Source organism: Anoplopoma fimbria, chromosome 1, assembly GCF_027596085.1.
Source record: "Anoplopoma fimbria isolate UVic2021 breed Golden Eagle Sablefish chromosome 1, Afim_UVic_2022, whole genome shotgun sequence".
Classification (NCBI taxonomy): Eukaryota; Metazoa; Chordata; class Actinopteri; order Perciformes; family Anoplopomatidae; genus Anoplopoma; species Anoplopoma fimbria.
The window spans coordinates 8,573,282-8,585,232 of record NC_072449.1 but is presented as its reverse complement, the minus strand read 5'-3'; the positions used below and the strand labels follow the sequence as shown (position 1 = coordinate 8,585,232).

Here is an 11,951-nt window from a genome sequence, read left to right as displayed (position 1 = left end):
CTTGAGACATGTAGCAATGTGTTTTTCTAAAGGTGGCATTGCTCCTAAGTCAATTCCTAAAACTGTTGATCAGTGTCAGTGTCTGTCTGTCCATCAGGGGTCAGACTGTCCCACTGTTAAACAGGTATGCATTGCATCTCTGTGAGCCCTTAAAGGACACTTCACCTCACACAAAGTCTGCAATGATGGAGACTGTACATGTATCATTCATTTATTCATAAAGTGAGCAAAACTCATTTTATTGAGCTACATGAAATGACATTTAAGCCTTGCACTGTCCTTGCCAAATAAATCTGTGTGTACACTGAGGATAAATACACAAAGACTTTGTTTTATTACAACATTGAATGAAGCCTAAGTACGCAATTTTGAATTGCAGCCATTTTCTGTCTCATTCTACCATGTATGTATATGTGTGTGTCACAAAGTATCATTTCACATTATGTTTTTTATTTTTCAATTTACCAGACTTCTCTGAACATGAAAAAGTAAAACCAATGAAAGCATTCAGTGTTACTAAAATTACAAAACATATTTTTACACACAACCCTATCAGCCAGTGGTAGCTGGATTTATCAAAGTAGAGTCAAATATTGACCAAGAAAATGCTTTGAGTCACCATTTTATCAACATGCAACCACTATGTCAAAGGGTCCTAAAATAAAAGATGTTTGTACAAAACAATGATAATTTAAACAGAAGTGAGCATTAGGGGGGAAAAAATACAACAAAGTGCCATGGTTACCCTTCTGCTGCTGCATCTAACATGACTTGATGCAGATCATCCACAGTGGAAGCTAATCAACCAAATCAAAGTCCCTCGTTGGCTCAAGGAGACATTACAGCTTATAAGGTCTCAGGCGAGGTTACTAATAAGAACCATAGGCACTGATTTAGCAGATGGCTTGTTCTATTCCTGGATAGTAACTTAAGCAGGTAACGATGTGGAAGTCCTTTCCTGTTGGAGCGTCCGGTTTCACTCGTCATAGTGCAGCGAGGACAGGAACTTATCCACATCCAAGTCATGGGGAAAACAATCTACAAGTTTCTTCCTTTCCTGCAGATTTAAACAGAAAAATCAGAGTTAAATGACAATGATATGAATCAAAATCCCTCTTCATTTACTGGCATTAATGGGGTATGCATAAACACTTCGTTACAATCTAAAAAGAAAAATACTGACACCTAAAGGCAGTTCTTTTGGGGAAATCACCTAAATTTCTGATCAACAAGAGAACCTCTTGTGGCTCTGTGTAGATGTGCTGCTCATCATGAGACAACTCAGGGACTCTTTGTTCTTTATGAATGGGGCAAACAATAATTAATGCTAAAGATTGGCCTGATCGTGGAACCTGAGTAAAGGCTGCATTGTTACCTAAATCCATCCATCCACTCTGTAAACTGCTTATCTTGTTCAGGGCCAGAGGACACCCTGGGCAGACTGCCTGTCTATCAGAGGACTAACACATGTAGACACATTCACACCTAAAGGCCAAAGAGATTGCAAACCTCCAAGTATTTAAAACATGTTTATCTTCTATTATTCTCAGCTTGTCAGGCTCAGTCATAAATTAGAAGGCAAAGCTCAACTTTAAATCAGTAAATGCCATTTTAGCATATTATCATTAGAATTGCTTTAAAGAGCCAAAACGAGCGTATTGGGGTAAATACTGTCTGCTAACAATTATAGCTAAAACAGCAAGACTTTCAAGTAGAGCTTCAACAATTTGTCAATTGTCGATCAACAGAAAATGTATTTGCAACTATTTTTTACAACTATAATTCATTCATTGCCTCAATGATTGAATGTCATTTTTAAATCCCAAATATCAAACATTGCCTTGTTACCTTTTTTTTTTCAAATGTGAGAGCTTGCAGCTTTCTTTGTTCATATTTGATAGAAAAAAGAAAAGCTTTGGAGTCTTTGGAGACTTCACCCTGGGCTTTTCTAAATTGTAACATTTTTCACTCTTTCCTAACAATTTATAGACAAAACGATTAAACGAAATAATAAAATACACTATGAAAAAAGTAATTTGTCTATCACAGAAAATAGATCCAGTTTTAACACCAGAACCCATTTAAACAAGACTTATCCTTGTGTTACACTCACCCGGTCTGTCTTTTGGCTGGGAGATTGTTTGGACTCTTTCTTTGCACGCGGGCTGGCCGTGGGAGAAGACTGTTTGCGTTTCTTAGAGTTCTTTGAGCTCGTGGGCGACTTTTCCCCTACTTCCTCCTGACGCAAGCTGTCCTTCAGTGGAGTGCCCGTCCTGGCGATGGCAGCGCGTGAGAGAATCATGAGCGTGTGGGCGGCCATGTTGATGCTGTTTTCACTGCCAGCCTCACTGGCCGGGCTGCAGGTGGGGACATCCGGGGTGTTGGGAGGAAGTAGATGCTTTGGAGTCCCCTCTCCATCTTTACCTTTCCTCTGTCGGGAAGGAGTCCTGGCCCGGTCAGCGGACTCCTCCTGGCTACGGCCGGTCCCCGGGGTACGGGGAACACTATGGTCTGAAGGGCCCGCTCCAGGCCTCTTGACTGGGGAGGAAGGAGAGTTGAGCCCCTGGATGTCCTGCAGCATCTCAGCTGCCTGTTTGGCCAGAGAGCTGGTCTTTGAGGGTGCTTTTGTAGCCTTGGACTGAGGAGTAGATGCAGGCTGGGTGGAAACTGGAGGGCTGAAGTCTCTTAATGCTGAGGACGAAGGCGCTGACGGCTGCTGCTGCTCTTGCAAGCCTTTCATTTCATTCTCCTTGTTTGCTGTCACATTTGGCATCTCCTGAGTAGGAGTCCTCTTTTCTGTGCGCCCCTCACGTGATTTGCCGGGAGCCTTTTCTGCAGGTTCTTTCCTGCTGCTCTCCTCTTTCTCCTTTCTAGTTCCTGATTTCAGAGCAGAATCAGAGGACGATGCCTTAGAAGTATGAGAATCCTTAGCTTTTGCTGCATCACCGTCCTTATCATGATTGTGTTTACCATCTGTAGATTTTGATCTCCTTCCTGATTCTGACTTTTTCAAAGTTTCAGGCTGTGGGGCATCAACCCTGCTGGTACTTGCACTTGGTGTCTCTTCGTTATGGGTGCTATGATCTTGTTTGCGTGAGTTCGTTTTAAGAGATTCTTTCTGGTGCTTTTGTGGAGGAATGGACTTCTCTGCCTCCTTCATGAAGCCTGCTCCAGTCAGGGGATCTGTTGAGCATCTGACAGTCGCTATTCTCCTCCTGGGCTTGCTGCCACCCAAGATAGTAGGTTTAGTTTGTTTATCATCTTTCTCAGTCTGCTGGATTGATCCTGATGTAGATGTATTTGTAGCTGGAAGTTTGATGGTCCTTGTTGTTTTATCAGTTTGTGGTTGGACTTCTGCAGAAGAGTCAAAACATAAAATTCTCCTATGACTTGAACCCTTTTCTGTATTCTGCTGGCCTGCGTCTTCAGCCAACACAGGTAGAACCAACGTACCAACCAGGGGTCGCTCACTGTCTGGAATTAAAGAATTAAGCAGATAAACAGAGGACATCCTTTGGTAACATAAAGTAAAATTGTAACCATTTTGTACCGCTAGATGGCATTGCTGCAATTTAACTTTCAACTTACCAGCAGGTGTAGACCGTTTCATTGCCACTGTGGGAGACTTTGGCTTGACGATTTCTGACTGCTGTACCGGTAATGGGTTTGGTATGGCAACAAGCTGTAAATATAATAATAATAATAATAATAATAATCAATCCTTTATTAGTCCCACAATGGGGAAATTATTTCTCTGCATTTAACCCATCCCGGAGGAGCAGTGGGCTGCAATGAAGCGCCCGGGAGCAACTTGGGGTTAGGTGTCTTGCTCAAGGACACTCGGCATGTTGCCGGTAGAGGGGTTTGAACCACCAACCTTGTGGTTACGGGACAAGCGCTCTACCTCATGTGCCACAGCCGCCCCAATATAAATATAACAATGTTAATAAGTTTTCTTGTTCTAGACATTGCTAAAAGTGATGCATTAGTGTTCATTTTCCATACAAAACACAATTATAAAGTCTAGGAAGGATTTTAAAACAAACCAATGATTTTGCGATTGTTTCACCAGTAAAAGGACTATAAATGTTGGCCCTGAGGAAAATCACCATGGGCTTTTTAACATTTTGGCTGGAGAGTGGCACTTCTGTGTCAGCAGGCAGGATTTGGATTTTTTTTTGGAAACCAACAACATAAATGCTGCCATTGGTTTGGACATGTTTACTAAGGTGACTGGCAATTAAATCTGATATGTTGTCCAAAACAACAGAGTCATCTGTTGGGCAGCATGTACTTAATAAATATCATGGAAATCTGCCCATTAGATCTCAAGATGGAAGTAAATTGATGGTGAAAGAGTAATTTCCTCTAAAGTGCAGAATGGTAGAATCACACCAGAATGATCAGGAATCATCTTATTATTTAGGTAAAAATGTTTTAAAAGGAAAAAGCTTTTCACTACCAACTAAAGAACTGCAGATAAAGTTATGTTACCTGATTGGACACCATCTGGATATTCCCCAAAGTATTCGGCCCCATAACAGAAACAGGAAGCAACATGGGTTTTATAGGCGATGGTAAGATGCGTTTTTGCCCTGCACAAAATACAAAAATGAATAAATTATATCAACAAAAATTAAACCGAGAATCAAAAAACACTTTGCTCAACTTAAGATTTTTCAGAATTATCTGTCAAGAAGTATTCAAAAATGTGTTATTTTACACTGCAACCTATGTGTCAATGTGGATGAGCACACCAAATTGTGCATTATGTATTGCTTCATAGGAACAGAAGTCATTATCATTACACATTATCACATACTCAAAAGTCTCCCCTTCACAGTAAGTTAAGAAAATGACAAGCTAAAGTTAAGAAAATGACAAGCTAAACATCAACAGCTGCAACTACAAAAATCAAAGTCAGCTAGTGATACTTAATAAAGAATAACTTTTGTCTACTGAGTTGACCCAATATTGTAGTCTGTTGTTTCTTACCGGCGGAGGAGCCTCGAGAGCGAGATGGCGTTGTCATCCCAAACTGGTTGGTGGGCAAAGGCTTTCCCTTTGAGACTCCAGCAGACAGTAGCACCGGTCTGGTTTGAGCATCTGTAGTAGGGGGTTCAGTCACAAGGAAATAGCTGGCAGTGGCTCCTTGGAGGGCAGGGTTAGCCGTGTTCAGGGGTAGTTGAATGATGAAGTTTTGCTGGGCCTGCGATGTCCCTGTTAATGGGGATGCGACTACAGCTCCAGCCTTACATCTCAGAGGACTGGCATGCGTCTCATAGCTTTGTAAGCCACTAACTGCCAGTGCCGCCTCATCCAAGGTGGCCTTTGGTGTGCCAGGCCCTCCAGAGGACTTAGCTGGAGAGGAAAGATAGATGGTGGGTATCTTGTCTCCAGAAATGCTAGAAACTGCCTGAGTCAAGGCTGTGTTGCTGGAAAGATCCTCATCCTGGTTATCGCTAATAATGATCTCCAAAGAAACTATATTACTGGAATCAGCTGCAGCCTTGCTTGGAGTTTTGTGGTTGGCAGCTGGATGATCAGGTGCTGCACCAACTGGGGCACAAAAGGAGGAGGATGCGGGGGAGACAGGTGATGAGGATGCAGGTGTAGCTGTTAGCGTTGCAGAGGTTGAAGCAGATGTGGGTGCTGATGATGGCGAGTCAGGCACAGTTGTGACTGTGGCACTGCTAGAAGGAGGTGTGCAAGAGGCAGATATAGGTGTTACTGAGAGAGTAGCCCCTGGTTGAATGTCTCCGCCAATGCTTGAAAGAGACATATGAGGTAGTTCAGCCATCAGCGTCGGAGTGTTGTTTAGTTCAACTTGCAACGGAAACAAAAAAGCAGAGGGGGCTGTAGCAGGTTGCACTTTAGGTCCTTGCGCTTGTTTATGCTCCGGTCCTATAAAAACATTTGATGTGGCTTCAGGCCCAAAAAATACAGCAGAGGGGAGAACGGTTGATTCACCGAGGGAAGTTGTGATGGAGGGGCCGTCCTTTGTCACGGGATCCTGAATGGTCATACTGTCTGAAGGAGGGGGAGGCGTATTCAGCGGTTCATCAATATCCATTGATGTCACAAAAACACTGCTATTATAGAGTGAGGGTTTTTCTTTTCTGTTTGAGTCCACTGCAGCAGATGAGACACCTCGATGATCCCCATGACTCACTAACAACTTGGCCGAACTGTTTTCAATTCTAGATGCTCGGCCGCTGGGCCCGAGAGCTATTTTCTTCATCAAGGTGGGAGCAGTAGACTTTCTGGTTTTACGCTCTTGTCCAGCTCTCATCTTCACGGTCATTGGCGTTGTATCCGAAGCATTAGCATCTCCGAGTGCAGTGACTGAAAAATAAAAAATAAATATTTGAGGATTACTCTGTCCCCATGTGTGTGTTTCTTACAGCTCTGTCTTCAATAGGGGACTAACAATTTTTATCATCAAACTCATGTGACGCTTGTGAGAGTTTGTCCTGATCTCTCATCCCATTCACCCTCCTTCAGACTTTTCCCAAAGTTATTAATCTGACGGTATCCTAATTGTTTTCAATTATCATTATTTCATTACGTTTTTTTCTCCTTCCAAACTTTGAATTCAAGAAACCTGCCTTTGCCTAAGTGAGGCAGGCAATATTAAAACATGACATGTGTGTTTTCTCTTCTAGAGCTTACTACAGTATTACATTGTAAGAATACCTGGATCATCACTTGGAAGGGGTCCTACTGTAGATAAAGCTCCAGCAGGGTCGCCCTCTTCTGGAATACTGCTAATATCTCCATCCCCTGGTTCGCCATCAGGGAATCGTGTTTTATCTGTAAAAACACATAATGAAAAGTCTGTTTTCTATGGTGCTTTATAACAGAATTAAAAAGAAGTGGTTCAGAAGTGCTCTGCACAGCAAACAAAATGAAAGGAAATCTGGTTACTGTAATCGAAGAGCTCAAAGAGGGCATGAAAAGCTGGGTCGGACTCCGTTTGTTCCAAAATGTCATGGATGGCATCGTCACTCATGTGGATTTCCCCCTGTATCAGAGGACATATGTCAGAGGATAATGTAAGGACACACAGTAAAATAAGCACAGCTTCATGGAGTGATCATCATGCTTGTGATCCTTGTCAAAAGGACAAAGGAATTATACTGTTATGATATTTGTATTGATAGTTTTTTAGCACCTGTAATCCCAGGATTTCATCGATGGACTGGTCTGCCTCCACTGTACTTGACGGGGCCTTGGATGTTTGGGGCGTTGGCTCACTGATATTAGAGATGAAAGAGAGGAGAAATTGTAACGGCCATGTAATAAAATAAATAAATCATCAATCACAACAACTTCATACAAACGCAGTGATGAAATGCCAACTCAAGACTCACATGGCGAGGATTTTGTTGATGTTTTCAGCAAGCTTCTCTTGTAACGATCTGTCCCCCAATATCTTGTCACGTGCATTTTGTATCACAAGATGCTGTGGAAATTAGCATGTGTTGTTTAGTAAAAAAATATATGAAACATAAATTAAAAAAAAAAAAATCCTGATTCCATGACATTCTACTTCACTTAATTGCCTCAAGAAACACAGAGAAAATGCTGAGGTCACCTACTGTTGGTCTGAGAAACAACAGTTCCTTTTACCCCTAAACTCACTTAACCCTCTCTTAACATATACATCTACTTACAGGAAAGTTCCCATCAGCGGCCTCTTCAGGTTGAGGTTCTGCATTGGGGGTACTGACAGTCATGGCAGATCTGCCGGGGGTACTGCACCCACTCTGAGCACCACCTCTCTTCCTGGGGGTGTCCCTGAAGGAAGCAGAAAAAAAGATATATAGGAGGTTAGGAGGTGGCTGCCAACATGCACAAGGCATGGACAACACAATATGAACACTAAGAAGTGCAATCTCGTACAAAAAACACCCCAAACTAAAGCCAAAAACAGGAAAAACACAGGTGTAACTAATAACATTAATGATGACTCCTTTCCATTTAGGTGAGCCAGTTCATTCATTCCTTTTATTCTGCCATCGTGAATGAAACAGACCTTTCATTAAATGTAATGAGCAACACCTGTACTTTCCCTGCAATCACGTGTTTAAATATCTGCTGCGAATTAGGTTTAAACCAAGGCCCTGTACCTCACACACAGAATTTAAGACAAGGTCACACAGATACATGGTTAAAATATCAGGACTTCAATAGTTCTTTTTACAGTCGACATTTTGGTTCCTTCTGAAATTTCATGGTGCAGAATGATAGATGATCCTTCCTTACTGTAGTTCTGCACTGAGAAAGCAGCATTCTCTATCCAATGTGGGTTCAATGCTCTCATTAATGGGTTGTTAACGTGAACGACAATATAGCAATAAAAATAATCCTTACCATTTCCGTCGTCCAGGAGACATTGGACCTGGATTTAGCCGATTTTCTGAAACAATTATCTGTATTGGTGAATCCCCTGTGATGGAAACATTATGTCACACGTCAAACAAAAGCAAATTTGTTTTGTGATTGATGATAGCTTGTAAGCATGACAAAACTCAAGGAGCTAATAGAGCTTTGCTAAATCTTTTTATCAAACACAAAATCTACACAAAATGAAGAAATCTATGGGCTTCAACAGGGACGTTTTTTCAAGCCATCGTCAAAAATACAAGATTACTTTTGTTCATTTGTAAACATATCTAGAGTGTTAAAATTGTCACTGCACCTGCACTGTAAATAAAACCAAAAATATAAAGAGCACTGCCTATTTTGTGATACTGACTGGGTGTATTTAGTAATCGGCTGCCATCATGGATCTGCTGGAGCGTGCCACTGCCGGTAGCTGGTCGGGTGTGCGTGGCAGTGTAGCTCACGGGAGTGGAGTGACCGAGCATGCTGTGGGAGATGTGTGCAGGGCTGATGAATGAGCTCGTCTCAGAGACTGTTGAGCAGACGACACCATCAGCCGAAGCCACGGTCAAGACCCGCTGTCTAGCCATGTTTGCCAGTCCAATGCGTGAACGTGCTGCAATGAACAGAGACTAGTAAACAAAAGGCCTAAATACAAACCCTGAGCAAAAACACAACTCAGACAGCAAATATAAGATGAATAAACAGGCAACTTTACCATCGACAACAACCACAACAGATATCAACAACAGAACACCTCAACATAACTATAGTATCGCATTTCTGGTTAGATCTAAAATCATAGTTTGACCACCCTATTAAGGTTTGGTGTTGCTGATGATTAGAAACCTCAACAGATGACCACAGTGTTTCCAATATTTTTCAAATTTACTCGTGTCTGTGTGAATTTGATATGCTGTTGCTAGGGGTTACAGTATTCAACCCTGTAATAAACAGCGCAGAAATCACATTAAGCTTCTGATTAGGGAATCCAATTGATCCAACATGCAACTGCATATGATGTAAATGCATCATCCTAACAGAATATACAATTACACTTTTAACTGCATTACCAAACAATCTTGATAGCTTACTCAAAAGTACTTGGATGATGTGGGTAAAAAACCATTGGTTACTTTGCAGTATACATTAATGTAGCAGTAATGTACCTTTTGTCGGCAAAGATATTGGTCGTAACAAATAAAATATTACATTAAAATGGAAAAACGAATAACAGACTTACTTCTTTGATTTGCTGATATAGCTGGGGAATTCTGCAGTGACCTAAGTAAAAGACATGGAGGAATCAGTGTTGAATATCCAACTCAATGTCAGCTTTGTATAGAAATCCCTGAGGGTTAGTTTCAACTTAAAATAGCTGCAGTGATTTAGATGCTGAAACTTGAAGATCCTTACCTGATCTGGTTTAGTGTAAAATCCAGCTTTTTCCACAACGAGGTCATCACTGCAGGTACCTCATGACAAGACTCTATTGGGAAAAATGACCCCAACAACATAAGCATGACACATTAAGAATATATAACAAATGCAACATTTTGTACGTGGCACAATGTCAGATAGATTGTGATGGGAATTTTCTATGTGAATGTTTGGAACTTTACCACGTGAAAACATTTATGTCATTCCCTCTTTGACCTTCACGCCTGTCTTATCATCTACTTCTCAGCCTTGCCTCATTAATCACTTCTCACAAATGTAACAAAGCAGGCATAACAAGACAGTTTGGTCATGTCTGCTTTAACAAGACATTCTTGTTACAGTATATACAGTACCAGTCAAACGTTTGGACACACCTTCTCATTCTACTCCTTTGAAGAATCTAAAATCTAAAACATATTCTGGTTTGTTGAGCATTTGTTTGTTTACCACATAATTCCATATGTGTTCCTTCATAGTTTGGATGTCTTCAATATTAATCTACAATGTAGAAAAAAATTAAAATAAAGAAAAACCATTGAATGAGAAGGTGTGTCCAAACTTTTGACTGGTACTGTAGTTACATATCATTCACCCATTCACACACTGATGACAGGGGCTACCATGCAAGGTGCCACCTGCCCATCAGACTCCAAATAACATTCATACAACATCCAGTCTACACACCGATGTGGACTGGCTTCGGGAGCAACCCCAAGTTGCCTTCGGGAGCAACTTGGGGTAAGTGTCTTGCCCAAGGATCGACATGAACTGCCGAAGCCGGGTATCGAACCTCTGATTGGAGGACTACCCCTTACGGCATATTTTATTCTTGCAAGAAGAGGCATAGGTTTACAGAGTCTGCAAAGGAATGTACTGAAGAGAAAAGGCTGCAAACTCTGATATATGTACAGTACCAGTCAAAAGTTTCTCATTCAATGTTTTTTCTTTATTTCTTTATTTATTTTTTTCTACATTGTAGATTAATATTGAAGGCATCCAAACTATGAAGGAACACATGGAATTATGTGGTAAACAAACAAATGCTCAACAAACCAGAATATGTTTTATATTTTTAGATTCTTCAAAGTAGTTGAATGAGAAGGTGTGAACAAACTTTTGACTGGTACTGTATATGTAATGATATGTAATATAAGCTTTGAGCTACTGAATATAAGTCGCTTTAGATAAAAGCATCTGCTAAATGACAATGTAATGTAATTGTCATTTGATCATTGAGTTGTTTCTCACCTTTTGTTTTGGCAGCTACATACTCATTCAGGATGGTTGTCAGGCCTTTTCCAAAGACAGACTGTGAGGAGACAACAAACAGAAGAAAAGAAAAAAAAAACACATTATTACATACACTAGAAATGTTTTTTTTGAAAGGGGCCTGTGTGGAGACAAAGGGGCTCACTCACAAAAACACAAGCAGGAATAGTCCCATCCTCCGTGGAGTGCTCTGCATACTCTCTCAGGTCTGGACACTCGTGGATGAAAGCTTGTGTTGTGTTGGACAGCCTCTCTTCTTGGAGGTACCCTGAGGAAGGACAGACACAAACATGAACGCATAATGTGAGCTAAGGCTAACAGCTTTGCACTAAAACCTTAATTAGACTTACCCAAAACAAGCCGGGCGACGTCGGACGGGAGCAACATGGCGGCCTGCTGGTTTATATTAAAGAATAAAGATAAAGAAATGGAGCTACATGTTCATAAAAACCTCTCAAAACACGTCAAAGTTCATAAAAAAACCCACAGTGGTGTTATTGTGAAGGCGACGTCCTGGGATAGTGTCGCTTTCTCAAAAGGCGGGGAACTCAAGCACGTAACCCGGAAGTGTCTGAATTAATTTCCCCGAATGGAATGCTGGGAGTTGTAGTACAAATCCGGAAAACTCCAACTCCGCCCCTCCCTGCAGCGTGCCACTCACATATAAACGTGTATTAGATATAAACATGACTTCTGTATGCTTTTCATACGTGTTAATAACAAGTTCACACGACTAAACAGTGTGTTTGTTTGAATGTTGGTTCAAGGAAGTGACGTGGCCTCTCCGCTGCTCAAGCCGGCGCGGGAAGTGTCTGCGTGGTCTTGCGTGCGCGTATCCGTGAACGCACGTCAAC

General features: G+C 41.4%; 2 protein-coding genes across 2 annotated transcripts in view; one reads left to right on the top strand and one right to left on the bottom strand.

Moving 5' to 3' along the window:
* The window catches only part of tubd1 (tubulin, delta 1), a 146,730-nt gene that overhangs the window by 19,434 nt on the left and 115,345 nt on the right, over positions 1 to 11,951 (top strand). The gene's annotated exons all lie outside the window — the stretch shown is intronic.
* On the bottom strand, positions 220 to 11,828 carry npat (nuclear protein, ataxia-telangiectasia locus). The gene is made up of 17 exons (XM_054615424.1): positions 11,448 to 11,828; positions 11,247 to 11,365; positions 11,077 to 11,137; positions 9,805 to 9,877; positions 9,632 to 9,672; positions 8,762 to 9,004; positions 8,377 to 8,452; positions 7,677 to 7,800; positions 7,374 to 7,465; positions 7,175 to 7,256; positions 6,928 to 7,024; positions 6,697 to 6,813; positions 4,996 to 6,345; positions 4,495 to 4,595; positions 3,589 to 3,682; positions 2,114 to 3,474; positions 220 to 1,057 (listed from the first exon to the last, which is right to left on the bottom strand). Exons 1-17 carry the CDS (start codon positions 11,482 to 11,484, stop codon positions 977 to 979), a joined length of 4,149 nt encoding a protein of 1,382 aa, XP_054471399.1. The 5' UTR covers positions 11,485 to 11,828; the 3' UTR covers positions 220 to 976.

Coding starts and splice junctions, on each gene's coding strand:
- npat (XM_054615424.1), bottom strand. CDS start 11,484: ATGTTGCTCCCGTCCGACGTCGCCCGGCTTGTTTTGG. Junction 8,453..8,761: donor CCGATTACTAAATACACCCA/GTCAGTATCACA, acceptor TTTCCATCACAG/GGGATTCACCAATACAGATA. Junction 7,257..7,373: donor ATCAACAAAATCCTCGCCAT/GTGAGTCTTGAG, acceptor CTCTAATATCAG/TGAGCCAACGCCCCAAACAT.